The following is a 14,504-nucleotide window of genomic DNA, read 5'->3' as shown; positions in this document are numbered from 1 at the left end:
TATTTTGCAAATAATCCAAAAGGAGAGAGTTTTTCAGAAGTGCTAGTTTGCCCTTGAGAAAAGGTCAATGTATTATAGTGATCATTATTGATATAATTTTGTATTATTTAAGCTGCTAAATATTTTTTTTGGTTTAGGGTTCATAGTTGGTATCTTTTTAACTTTGCATGTAATATCCATCCAGTATATCCTCAAATTATACAAATTTTTGTTCATATAATTTATCTTCTTTTCTACTCTTTCACTTAATAATGCTCTTTTTTTCCTTTTTCCAAATACACTATTTGGCTATAGTAATGTATTTCCTTTAAATACATTACTATAGCCAAAATACCTTTTTCATAATTTTAAATCAACAGGGATGAAAGAATTTATTGACCTCTTTAATTACCAAGGGAACCAGTAAGATGTTACAGCTAGTCAAAAAGAGAATTCAAAGAATACACATATGTTTAGGCTAAGCTTGTCCAACCCACAGACCACATGGAGGCCAGGATAGCTTTGAATGTGGTGCAACGTAAATTTGTAACCTTTCTTAAAACATGATGAGTTTTGTTTTTTGTTTTTTGTTTTTTTTTAGCTCATCAGCTGTTGGGAGTATTAGTATATTTTATGTGTGGCCCAAGACAATTCTCCTTCTAATGTGGCCTAGGGAAGCCAAAGATTGGACACCTCTAGTTTAGGCAATTAGGAATGCTAGAATTTAATTTACAGATAGATGTAAAACTGGTCATTATTCGAATGCAATAATCAATTACATTTCGGGGAAAACTATTTGCATTTTTGTTGAGAATCATTGGCACAGCTATCAGTTGCAACAGTTATGAAAAAGACTATAGAAGGCACAAAGACTGTGCTTAGACAGTCATCTTTTTTGCTTACTTCAAATTCTTCTATAATTTTTTCTGATAGCCTGTATCTACCTCATGACCATAATAAAAAATCTCAGGGATTAGTCTTGATCACAGGAAGTTTGGTCTTAAGTTTGACTTGCTTATTTGCATGGGTACAGCAAGATTGTTCATTAGCAGTATCGGCCTCCTTCAGTTTGTTTTGCCAATCTAGAGTTGTACAGTATTGACAGTTACTGAAATCACAAAATTAACTTTTGTCTGGAAGTTTTAACAAGGAATGTCAGATTGAACTTTAAGAATACTTTATTATTTTCTATCTAAGGGATAGGAAACTAAGTCTTAGAAACTCTCTAGTAGATTTCACCTGCAATACCTATAAATTGGAATGAATCTCACTCTACTAAAGGTTCCCTAGATTTCCTGTGGTTCCTGTCCTGTGAGGAAGTGGATGGCCAGCCTTAAAATCTCTCAGACTGGGCCATGTAAGCCAAGCACCAGACCTCCATATAAGCTGGCCATCAAAATAGGCATTGGTTCCGTAAAGAAAGTCAACCTTTGTTCCTTAAAAAAAGTATCTGGTCCTACCTATTACGCCATTTTCAAATATGAAATCCAGGTGAGATCTTAGTTGCACAGTTAACTTGTCCACTTATATCTTGGTAAAAGGAGGCAGACAGATTCTTATTTAACTGCTGAAGCAAGTACACTACCATGAAAAGTAAGGAGACTTAGGTAAGAAATCTGAATTTGGGTTGGAATGGTGTGTCAGTGAGATGTGAGATTAAATACGATTTTAGACTATTTCATTTTAGTTTACAAAGGCAGAGTCAACAAAATGTGTAGATTACAGCTAGCTTAAGAGGAAAAAAGACTTCTTCCAGAAAATAGAATATTAATATTAAAATAATATTAACAATATTGCAAACAACCACAGAGATTTTCTCCATCAGCTCATTCAGTCCTTATGTAATTCTTATTTCATTGTATGTTAGGGATCTGCTTGCATGATTCTGTTTCTGGAAGGACTAGTCCTAGAAATCTCCCTCAGTCCAGTGATAGTCTAAAAGTTGTCAAGAGCAGTTAACTTTAGAACCTCCTCTACCCAAGACTCTATTCTCTGAAGTATTAATAGTTCTTCACAAGGCTTGGAGTCTGTCCTTAAGGACACAGACTCTGATATGTAGTTTACAGCACAGCCTTTGGCAAGCATCTAAATAAAACAAAAGCTGTCTGAAGATGACAGATTTAATGACCATGGTAAATTAGTTACTGGTAATTGGTAAATATTGAGGGTTTGAAGAGGGTTCATAATAAGAATAATGCTACTGATAATTTTTTTTCTGTGACATGCAAAATAAAGGTAATAAAGCCATTCAAAAAATATTAGGCAAAAAATCTGATTAAGCCTATTTTCAAAGAAGTAACCTTATTTATGAAAATGGACAGACATAATTTTCCATATCAAGAGTATAAAGTAATAGATTTAGCAGTATAATTATAAAAATTATTTTTACCTCGGAGATCTCTCTAGAGGATCTTGGAGACTCCAGGAAAGATTTGCTTTGTCATAAAGTGTCAGTTTGTTCCAGAACGTTGAAAAAGCCCAACGAAAGACAAAACGGGAACTGAGTTCAACTGTAGATGTAGAATAGGATTCAGACATTTATATTGTTACAAAATGCCATACGTAAGTCTGGCATACATCCCTAGTGAAGAAACACTGGAGAAGATACTAGATTCTAGTTAGGAAAGAAGTAAGGTTGTAGACATTTTAAAAAGTGGATTTATGATTGGCAGCACTATACTGTTGCATCAGGCAGCGTACCTTCAGGACTTTGATGAATATAGGGAAACTCTATAGAATTCCTTTATAGAGTTTTGAACAATGTTTATCCTGAGGGTAAAAACATACTATGGAAGGTGAGGGAATTTACAAATCATCAGGGACTCCCAAAAAGTATACATAAAAAAAAAAAAAAATACAGGTCGAGTATCCCTTATCCAAAATGCTTGAGATGAGAAGTATTTCAAATTTTTATTAACTTTTGAAATATCTGCAATATGTTTATCAGTTGATTATCTCTAATCCAAAATGCTGAAATGCTCCAGTGAGAATTTCCTTTAAGCATCATGTCACTATCCAAAAAGTTTGGGATTTTGGATTTTCAAATTAGGAATACTTAATCTCTATTAACATTTTACCTGTTCTCTTTAATCTTGGAAGAGTATAGTCTTTTAGTTTTGACAACTCTTACTGTACAGCTTTTAAATAGGAATACATTTAAAAAGCATAATCATTTCTAGACTCTTTTATCAGGTGAAATAATAAACATTTGTACTTTTCTGGGGCTCTCTGACAAATCTCAAAAGTTTTCTAGGTAGATATCTTCTTCTAAATTTATAATTTGAGCTTAAAAAGACAGTAGGAGTTGTCAGGAGAGTTGAATATTTGATTAGTGTAGGCTTCATGAGTATTAGATAAACTATTTGGTTATCAATTTAATTGAAGTGACAATAAAACATTTAGAAGTAAAGATAGAAATTAACGTGGTTGTAAAGAACCACAGCTCTTTCATAAATAGGGAACCTTTTCTCTTTAGTCTTTTTTTTTTCCTTCTTTAGTCTTTTTTTTTTTTTAACAGACGAGATAAAGCCAACAGAATCTCAGCTATCTAGGCTGATTACAAGGAAGGCAAAGAATAACTTTTCATCTAGTGTAATGACTCTGAGGGAAAAAAAAACTCTTCATATTGTAAGTGAAAGTATTAAACAGCAAATTAAGAAAGTAATTCCATCCAAATTGAGTGACCTTTGCTAAAAATTAACACCTTTTATAGCTTATTTTGACCCAAGTGTTATAAATCAAAGAAGATAAAATTCAGTTTCCAAGTTTTATCTTTCATTGTACTTTTTCAACGTTCTGGAACAAACTGACATTTTAGGATGAAATTAGTCTCTCCCAGTTTCTCTGAGATCGTCTAATGGGATCTGTGAGGTAAAAACAATTTTCATAATTATACTAATAATTATTTATTTTAATATGGAAATATTGTTCAAATAAGTAAAGATTATCTTGGTGTTAATTTTTGATGTGGTAAATATCAAAACACACAAGAAAAATTCTAGGATTGTTAATGTTTTATGAGTTTAAAGGTGGTACAGACCAAAATGTTGGAAAGCCACCAAAAGACTTTTTTTCCTTGAAAAACAAAAGCAATTACAGTTTGTATTTCTGTCACTATTATTCCTAGCATAAGTTGTTTAAGATATAATTAACCACTTATGTTAATTTTATCTTTTAATCATAGTAACTTCTATTTCATAAAGGCAACTGGGAGCAGGGAGGTGGGAAACTGAGAGATGTCATACATAAGCATTGTTTGCTGTTTTAAGTTGCCTGAAGATTTTGGAAATTATCTTCAAGATGATATTTTTAAAAACATAAATACTATTGAATAAATGACTAAATTTAGTTGAACACAGGTTTTCATTTTCATACTCCTAAATATCATGGAGGAATAATACTAGCTTATTTGGCTGGTAAACTTCTATACATTAGGAAAAACAAACCCAAGTAGAATAAGTGTTTATGTTAAACTTAACACTGATAATAGGGGGAAAAAAGGTTTTTGTAAACCAAAGGTATGAGTCTCATTTACCAAAGATTTCATTTAATTATGTCAACTTGGATTCTTAAAATGTTTCTGATTAATTCTTGTAAGTTTTTTCAAAAGTTTAATACAGTTTAAAGTATATTTTTTAAAAGTTTAATACAGTCTGAGGTATTACAAGTTCAATTTATTTTCTGAGATTTTAGGAATATTTACCTCTATAACATTTCTTTTATTCATCTCTATAAGCAAATTTGAATAGAGTTCCTTTGAGAGACTTTGTAATTTAATGTGTTAATGCTTCTTTAGGATATTAACATACTGATTACAAATAATAAAGCCCTTTTTGAATTGCAGACACAAAGATAACTTATAGCCTCAGTTCTGCCACTTCAGCCACAGGTCAAGAGTGAACATAGAAACACAAAAAATTATGATCAAGTCACTAAAGCTAGAATTCTTTAGATTCTTAGTTGATTTTGGCTCACAGGTGGCAAATATAAACAGAGAATTAGACTATAAAATTGATTTCCCCGTCATTTCTCACCCAACAGAGATCATCAGATAGTCTTACCATAAAACTAAATGTGCAGTCATTGCCGCCACCAGTAGGAAATAGCTTAATTGTCTGACCTAGAGCAAATACAAAATTAGTACAGAAACTGAGAAATACAGTCAGCAGAGTTAAATTTTTCTTGCTACTTGCAGTTCACACTGGGAAGCAAAGACAAGATAAGAACAGGACTTGAGGTGCTCAGCAGTGCTAGGTACCTAGGCTCTGTCAGATAAATCAGTTTTAGCCTTGGGCATCTTGTTGGATGGCCTCTGGAGATCTTGAAACATAATTTTTATTAAACATAAAATCATCACTCTGAAATAAATATAAAATGACCATGATTCAAATATTTAACTCATTTATTATGGGAAGCAGTACCATTTTGATTTTGCTACTTGGTCATCTAATAGATATCTGAGACTTAAATATCATCTCAATGATTTTTTTCTTGTAGTCTTCATATGTCAGTTAATGTTAGTTCATTCTTCCAGTTATTCAAACAAAATCTTGGAGTCATTCTTAATTTCTTTCTTAAACTGTACATCTCATCTCTTAGCAAAATCGTCTTGGTTCTACCATCAAAATATATGTAGAATCCTTTAAATGCTCAGTTAAAACAAAGTTCAGATCATGTCACTTCTCTGCAGAAAACCTCATGTGTTCCCTTCTCAGAGTAAAAATGTTCTTTCAGTAGCATTCAAGGCCCTATATGATACTGTTTCTGTTACCTCTCTGACTTTATCTCCTACTGCTCTCCCTACTCCAGCCATACTTGGCTTGTTACTGTTCCTCATATGAATCAGGTAGACTTCTGCCTCATGGCCTTTTGTGTTGCTTCTGCTCAAGATGTAGAGGCCACACTGGGATCTGTCTCTTTTCTGTTTGATGAGCATAAGAACACCCATTTCTCAGAGCCTTAAACTTACCTTTTCCTCTCCCTTATAAGGCTCTTTTCCTAGATACCTGCACAGTTCACTATCTTTACTAAGATACCATCTAATTGGAGTATCTAAAGTAGGCCTATCTAATAAGCCTATCTAAAGTAATCATCTCTGGACCCTTTATCTTGCTGATTTTTTCCTTTTTAGGACAGATGCATAATATTTATTTGCCTCCCCATAGTGAGAGTAGGGCTTTTATTTCTCTGTTTCCAACAGAAAGAGTGACAAGCATCTAGTAGGCACTAAATATGAGCTGAAAGAGAAATGGGGAGAGTGATTATGATTTTTATATCCTTTAAAGCTATAAATGATATTTCTTCTCTTAACATTTTATAGGGAAATTCCCTGGGTGGGAAAATCTCCAGCCCTTGCTTGAATTTCTACCAGATAAGTATTTTAAGGAGTAAATATTCTTTAAGGCCCTGGGATAAGATTGTCATTTAATTTTTTAATATATAAAATATTTTGGGAATGAAAGGATTTGAATTAGAGATAATGTTTGGAACACTGATTATATAGAGTTAAGCAGCCCTGGGTCAGATGCCACTATTATAAACACCTCAGACAATCAAGGATGAATGAAAGATTGGATTATCTTGAGAGGAAGACAGCAAAAGACATTTATAGAGAGAGGGCAATGGAGGGAAGGAAAGTACTGAGACAATTTTATACTACCAAGGGTTGGCAGGCAGATATGATTTACCTTTCCCTAAGGTTCTACTTCTTGTGTTGGCCTGGGAGGAAGAAGGGCAAACTAATTTTTTAAATCCCTAAACTAGGAAAACAGTCCTTGTATCTTTGACATCCGTTCAGGAATTAGAGTCTCTTTCGGATACCCGGCCTGGCTGTGGGTGCTGGTAATAAATACAGTGGATGGCTGGGCACGGTGGCTCACTCCTATGATCCTAGCACTTTGGGAGGCCGAAGTGGGTGGATCACTTGAGGTCAGGAGTTGAAGACCAGCCTGGCCAATATGGTGAAACCCCATCTCTACTAAATATACAAAAATTAGTCTGGGTGCAGTGGCTCACACCTCTAATCCCAAAACTTTGGGAGGCCAAGGTGAGTGGATCACCTGAGCTCAGTGGTTCAAGACCAACCCGACCAACATGGAGAAACCCCATTCTACCAAAAATACAAAATTAGCCGGGCATGCTGGTACATGCCTGTAATCCCAGCTTCTTTGGAGACTGATCCAGGAGAACCGCTTGAACCCAGGAGGCAGAGGTTATGGTCAGCCGAGATTGCACCTTGCACTCCAGCCTGGGCAACAAGAGCGAAACTCCATCTAAAAAAAAAATAAATAAATAAATAAATACAATGGTGGACGAAGTTTCCTGTTCAAGCACTGCCTCCCACCTCTGCTTTATTTTTTCATTTTTGACATTTAAATATTAATAGTATTGTTGTCTTGTAGGTGATGAAAGAACTATGGTCTTTGTTGAAACTAAGAAGAAAGCAGATTTTATTGCAACTTTTCTTTGTCAAGAAAAAATATCAACTACAAGTATTCATGGGTGAGTAGATAAGTATGATTTCCTATTAGGGGAATAACTTCTAATTGGTATTTAAGAAACATCAGTTTATATAACTAATATGATATAATCCTGGAATTGGGATTCAGAATTCTCTCAGAACTAAATTATTATTCTCCTTTATGTGAGGTAAAGGGTAATACCCAGGAGTACTAAACTATTATTTTTCATCTTCATTCTTAGTTTTTAGAACGAAGTAGTTGTGGTGGGTAAGATAAAGGTCTGCCTTAGATAGCCTCAGTATAAGGAGTAGAAACTTCTCAAGAGATCTTAAGGATCGCTGGCCCCTGATCAAGTTTTCCCTTTGCTAAATATAATCTTTCTTATGCCTTTAAAAAATTGGAGTGCTTTAAAATGTCATGTTAATACAGTTTTTTTGGCACTTTATTAGTGGGTCCTAAAATATTAATCACGTATATAGTGTTCTGAAATTATACTTTCTAAAAAATTTTTTTAAGCAAGCATTCTAATCAAGTAGTTGTATATCTTATGTGAAGACTATAAAGCATAGAGAATATAATCAGATTTTATTTTTGTCAGAGTTGAGTTTGTATTCTGGCTCAACATATTAGCTGTTACTTTACCTCATCTGCAAATGGGGATAATTTTTGCAACTCAAAGCATTACTGTAAGGATTAAATAAAATGGTAGCTTGGAAGGAATTAGTATAGTACCTGTTATATAAGAAGTCGTGGACATTAATGTTAAATGCTATTTTTTTTCTTTCTTTTTTTTTTTTTTTGAGACTGAGTCTCGCCCTGTCTTCTGGGCTGGAGTGCAATGGCGCAATCTCAGCTCACTGCAACCTCCGCCTCCTGGGTTCAAATGATTCTCCTGCCTTAGCCTCCCAAGTTGCTGGGATTACAGGCGCGCGTCACCACACATGGCTGAATTTTTTGTATCTTTAGTAGTGACTGGGTTTCACCATGTTGGCTGGGCTGGTCTCAAAACTCCTGACTTCAGGTGATCCGCCCACCTCAGCCTCCCAAAGTGATGGGATTACAGGTGTGAGTCACCGCACCCAGCCAAATGCTATTCTTACGATTATTAAAAAGAAATTTGTATGTTGAACTTTAACGATTCACTTTAATGATTTTAAGAGTGGTCCTAATACATAGTTTCTTTTTTTTTTTTTTTTTTCAAGTGATCGGGAACAGAGAGAGCGGGAGCAAGCTCTTGGAGATTTTCGCAGTGGAAAGTGCCCAGTTCTTGTTGCTACTTCAGTAGCTGCCAGAGGGCTAGATATTGAAAATGTACAGCATGTTATCAATTTTGATCTTCCTTCTACCATTGATGAATATGTTCATCGAATTGGGCGTACTGGTCGTTGTGGGAATACTGGCAGAGCAATTTCCTTTTTTGATCCTGAATCGGATAACCATTTAGCACAGCCTCTAATAAAAGTATTAACAGATGTAAGTTAAACTTTTAAAACAGAATGGATAGTTTTCCTTTGTTGTTGAAAGTAGACATTTTATGTATATGTACATAACAAGTAAACTTTTCCAATCTTTAAGACTTTATGTTGCATATGAAGTCATTTTTTTTTTTTTTAAGGCTCAACAGGATGTTCCTGCATGGCTGGAAGAAATTGCCTTTAGTGCATACATTCCTGGCTTCAGTGGTAGTACAAGAGGAAGTGTATTTGCATCAGTTGATACTAGAAAGGTTAGTAGAAAGGAAGAATTCAGAATTTGGATTTCAGTTACTCTTTGTAAACGTTATGCTTAATATTATGAAGTAACTATAATAATCAGCCCATTGTTTTCATGCCTAGAAGGTAGCTACTTTATTATTTCATTAACATTTTATGTATATACACATTTTTGGTTTTAAAGGTCAGGAATTAACTTTTGAGATTTATACCCAAACAGTCTCCTTTCCCAGATTTTAAATTTTAATTTGGAATCTTCTAAACTTCTAATTGAATTATTTAATTTCTGAATTCTGACAACATTAATATAAAATACAGGACCTATTAGAATTACAAGTCTTTTCTTTTTTTTTTTTTTTTTTTGAGATAGTTTGTGGCTCTCTTGTCGAGGCTGGAGTGCAGTGGCATGATCTCAGCTCGCTGCAACCTCTGCCTCCCAGGTTCAAGCAATTCTTGTGCCTCAAGTGTATCTGGGATTACAGGCATGTACCACCATCCTCAGCTGTTTTTTTTTTGTACTTTTAATAGAGATAGGATTTCACCATCTTGGCTAGGCTGGTCTTGAACTCCTGGCCTCAAGTGATCCACCTGCCTCAGCCTCCCAAATTACTGGGATTATAGGCATGAGCCACTGTGCCCAGCCACAAGGCTACGAGTCTTTTTTGGTATGTCAGGTTTTTATAGGCAGCACCACTTTTATACAGAAACAGTAAGCATGCTAATTAAATATTTATGCTTATTCATTGAGTGTAGTCCATTAAGTTTTCCCCACTTGCCAAAACAATTGGCTTAAAAAATATTTTTCTTGAGACATTTTTTGCAATTTAGACTTCCTGGTTTGACATGAGCCTTTTTTTCAAGTGAATCAGATTTAGTGAGAATGAAGTTCTTTGTATATTTGGGGAAGACATGGTAGATACCTTGAGTCCTTGCTCTCATTCTGAGTGACGTAACTTTAAAGTTGTCATAAAATTAAATGTTTGTTTCTTTTCTTTTCTTTTTTCTTTCTTTGTCTTCTTTCTTTCTTTTCTTTCTTTCTTTTTTTTTTTTTTAAAGAACTACCAGGGCAAGAGCACTTTGAACACAGCAGGATTTTCTTCTTCACAAATGTCCAATCCAGTAGATGATGAGTCATGGGATTAAAACTGAAACATCCTTCAAGTCTGTAGTTTTGCTGCAGAGAAGAAAATAGTTTTCATTTTTGAGTTTTTAACAGAAGTATAAAACCTGACATTGTCATAGCTCCTGTCCTTGTGTTCTCTCTCCTACACTTAAAAAGAAATACATACTAACTAGTTATGTGAGATGCTAAAAGTTACAACATTGCAGTTACTGATAAAAATGGTGTTAACTAGAAATATTAAAGCATTCTAAAGTCTTTCTTATTTCTCATATATTCTTCAGGGGGTTTAGATATGTTTAATGTTTAAATGCCAAGTCTTACTATAGTGTTTATTGATCTTATAAAACAAGTATCTAGGATATGATACACTTTTGGTCAAAAATTACTGGGTCTCATTTTTACTTGAGCCTTTAAGACAGTAGTGTGTCACTATAATGTGATAGCATGATCTTTAAGAAACAGTAGAAGACTTAAGCCTTTCAAAGTGATTTTGATTTTTAGATCATCAGATGTATGATGAAAATGGTTAAATGTTTGTGACATGAGCGTTGTACTCAATGGCATAACAATGTTTGTTTTTATAATATACACTCTTTCCTTGAAATAAAGGAAGAAACACTTTTCCCTTAAGTTTTCCATCAGCACTTTAAATTTTTCTTTGTTCAGTATCCTAGCCCCAACTCCTGTATTTTTGAAACTTTGTTTTTTTGTGTGTCTTTTGTAACCAATGTAGTGATCAAAGTTTCACATAAATTATTTATGTATAGTATACATTACTACACAGATGTGGCAATGAAAATCAATCTTAGGACTCAAACCCATTTATCCACAAAAAACAGTGCTGCTTACTCTTGCCATAAGTTTTGATTTATATCTTAAGATCAGTGGAAAGATCCCTGTGTTTCTTCATTTTCCATTATATATCTTAAACTTACTATGCTACTATGCCTAGAATATACGAAGTTCTTTTCTTTTTTTTTTTTTTTTTTTTTTGAGAGAGTCTTGCTCTTATCACCCAGGCTGGAGTACAATGGTGCAATCTTGGCTCACTGCAGCCTCTGCCTCCTGTATTCAAGCAGTTCTTCTGTCTTAGCCTCCTAATTAGCTGGGACTACAGATGTGCACCATCATGCCTGGCTAAGTATTATATTTTTAGTAGAGATGGGCTTTCACCACGTTGGCCAGGCTGGTCTCAAACTCTTGACCTCATGATCCGCCCGCCTTGGCCTCTCAAAGTGCTAAGATTACAGGCATAAGCCACTGCGCCTGGCCTGAAGTTCTTAATAAATTGTTAAATGAACGAACCCAAATGTTTAACACCTAATGAGTTGTAAATAATGGGGAGACAAAAATGATTGGTATTGTTACTGTTCACCTAAGCAATCCAAAAATGACATATCTGGTTAAGGAATTTAGTTAATAAATGAGGCATCACATATGAAAAAAGAGGGCATATCAACAGATAGTGTTAGGATAACTGGATAGATGGCTACATCTTGCCATATTCAAAATTAACTTCATGTGAATTATGAAGTCCTTTCCCCATTGCTTTTGTCCAGTTTATCAAAGATCAGCTGGTTGTAGATGTGTGGCTTTGCTTCTAAGGTCTCTGTTCTGTTTTGGTACCAATACCATGCTATTTTTGATTACTGTAGCCTTGTAGTATAGTTTGAAGTAAGGTAGCATGATGCCTCCAGGTTTGTTCTTTTTGCTTAGGATTGTCTTGGCTATGCGGGCTGTCTTTTGGTTCTATATGAAGTTTAAGGTGGTTTTTTCCAGTTCTTTGAAGAAGGTCAGTGGTAGCTTGATGGGGTTAGCATTGAATCTATAAATTACTTTGGGCAGTCTGGCCATTTTCACAATATTGGTTCTTCCTAACCATGAGCATGGAATGTTTTTCAATCTGTTTGTGTCCTCTCTGATTTCCTTGATCAGTGGTTTGTAGTTCTTGAAGAGATCTTTTACCTCCTTTGTTAGTTGTATTCCCAGGTATTTTGTTCTCTTTGTAGCAATTGTGAATGGAAGAGTTCGTTCATGATTTGGCTCCCTGTTTGTCTGTTATTGGTGTATAGGAATTCTTGTGATTTCTGCATATTGATTTTGTATCCTGAGACTTTGCCAAAGTTGCTTATCAGATTAAGGAGGTTTTGGCTGAGACAATGAGGTCTTCTAAATATACAATCATGTTGTCTGCAAATAAGGACAATTTGACTTCTTTTCCTAATTGCATGCCCTTTATTTCTTTTTCTTGCCTGATTGCTCTGGCTAGAACTTCCAAATCCTATATTGAATAGGTGTGGTGAGAGAGGGCATCCTTGTCTAGTTCCAGTTTTTAAAGGAAATGCTTCTAATTTTTGCCCATTCAGTATGATAATGGCTGTGGGTTTGTCATAAATAGCTTTTATTGTTTTGAGATACATTTTACGGACAAGCAATTGCTGAGAGACTTTAGCATAAAAGTTTTTAGCATAAAAGGCTGTTGAATTTTGTCGAAGGCCTTCTCTGCATCTATGAGATAATCATGGTTTTTGTCTTTAGTTCTGTTTATGTGTTGAATTACGTTTATAGATTTGCATATGTTGAACCAGCCTTGTATCTCCAGGATGAAGCCAACTTGATTGTGGTGGATAAGCTTTTTGATGTGCTGTTGGATTCGGTTTGCCAGTATTTTATTGAAGATTTTTGCATCAATATTCATCATGGATATTGGCTTGTAGTTTTCTTTTTTAGTTGTGTCTTTGCCGGATTTTGGTATCAGTATGATGTTGGTCTCATAGAGTTAGGGAGGATCCCCTCTTTTTGTATTGTTTGGAGTAGTTTCAACAGGAATGGTACCAGCTCCTCTTTGTATGTCTGGTAGAATTTGACTGTGAACCCGTCTGGACCTGGACTGTTTTTGATTGGTAGGCTATTAATCACTGCCTCGACTTCAGACCTTGTTATTGGTTATTCAGCATTTCAACTTCTTTTCAGCTTAGTCTTGGGAGTGTGCAAGTGTCTAAGAATTTATCCATTTCTTCCAGATTTACTGGTTTATGTGTATAGAGTTGTTTGTAGTCATCTCTGATGGTAGTTTGTATTTCTGAGGAATGGGTGTTGATCTCCCCTTTATCATTTTTTATTGCATCTATTCAATTCTTCTCTCTTTTTTATTAGTCTAGCTAGCAGTCTATTTTGTTGATCTTTTCGAAAAACCAGCTCCTGGATTTATTGATTTTTCAAAGGGTTTTTTGTGTCTCTGTCTCCTTCAGGTCTGCTCTGATCTTAGTTATTTCTTGTCTTCTGCTTGCTTTTGAGTTTTTTGATCATGCTCCTCTAGCTCTTTCAATTTTGATAATAGGGTGTCGATTTTAGATCTTTCCTTGTTTCTCACGTGGGCATTTATTGCTATAAATTTCCCTTTAGATACCGCTTTAAATGTGTCCCATAGGATCTGGTACATTGTGTCTTCATTCTCGTTGGTTTCAAAGAACAGCTTTATTCCTGCCTTCATTTCATTGTTTATCCATTCGTCATTCAGGAGCAAGTTGTTCAGTTTTCATGTGATTATGCGTCTTTGGGTGCTTTTCTTAATCCTGAGTTCTAATTTGATTGCACTGTGGTCTGAGAGACTGTTTGTTATGATTTCCGTTCTTTTGCATTTGCCAAGGAGTCATTTACTTCCAATTATGTGGTCAGTTTTGGAGTAAGTGCAATGTAGTGCTGAGAAGAATGTGTATTCTCTGGATTTGGGGTGGAGTGTCCTGTAAATATCTATTAGGTTGGCTTGGTCCAAATTTGCATTCAAGTCCTGGATATCCTTGTTGACTTTCCGTCTTACTGATCTGTCCAGTATTGTCAGTGGAGTGTTAAAGTCTCCCACTATTATTGTGCAGGAGTCTAAGTCTCTTTGTAGGTCTTTAAGAACTTGCTTTATGTATTTTTGGTGCTCCTGCATTGGGTGCATATATATTTAGGATAGTTAGCTCTTCTTGTTGCATGGATCCTTTTACTAATGCCCTTCTTTGTCTCTTTTGATCTTTGTTGGTTTAAAGCCTGTTTTATAAGAGACTAGGATTGCTACTCCAGCTGTTTTTTTTGCTCTCCATTTACTTGGTAAATCTTCTATCTCTTTGAGTCTATGTGAGTCTTTGCATGTGAGATGGTCTCCTGAATACAGCACACCAATGGGTCTTGACTTTTTATCCAGTTTGTGTCTTTTGATTGGGGTGTTTAGGCCATTTACATTCA

General features: G+C 34.9%; 1 protein-coding gene across 3 annotated transcripts in view; it reads left to right on the top strand.

The window, feature by feature from the left end:
• The window catches only part of DDX4 (DEAD-box helicase 4), a 72,278-nt gene extending 61,374 nt beyond the window's left edge, over nucleotides 1-10,904 (top strand). For all 3 annotated transcript variants that reach the window (XM_035291563.3, XM_078365494.1, XM_035291564.3), the window contains exons 18-21: nucleotides 7,380-7,479; nucleotides 8,642-8,912; nucleotides 9,055-9,165; nucleotides 10,208-10,904. In XM_035291563.3, the coding sequence (XP_035147454.2) occupies nucleotides 7,380-7,479; nucleotides 8,642-8,912; nucleotides 9,055-9,165; nucleotides 10,208-10,294 (569 nt within the window). In that variant the 3' untranslated portion in view covers nucleotides 10,295-10,904. The remainder of the gene's footprint in view (nucleotides 1-7,379; nucleotides 7,480-8,641; nucleotides 8,913-9,054; nucleotides 9,166-10,207) is intronic.
• The last annotated feature ends 3,600 nt before the right edge of the window (nucleotides 10,905-14,504 follow it).

This window comes from Callithrix jacchus, chromosome 2 (genome assembly GCF_049354715.1).
Source record: "Callithrix jacchus isolate 240 chromosome 2, calJac240_pri, whole genome shotgun sequence".
Lineage (NCBI taxonomy): Eukaryota > Metazoa > Chordata > Mammalia > Primates > Cebidae > Callithrix > Callithrix jacchus.
The sequence above is the reverse complement of the archived record's forward strand: the minus strand, read 5'-3'. Positions and strand labels throughout refer to the sequence as shown.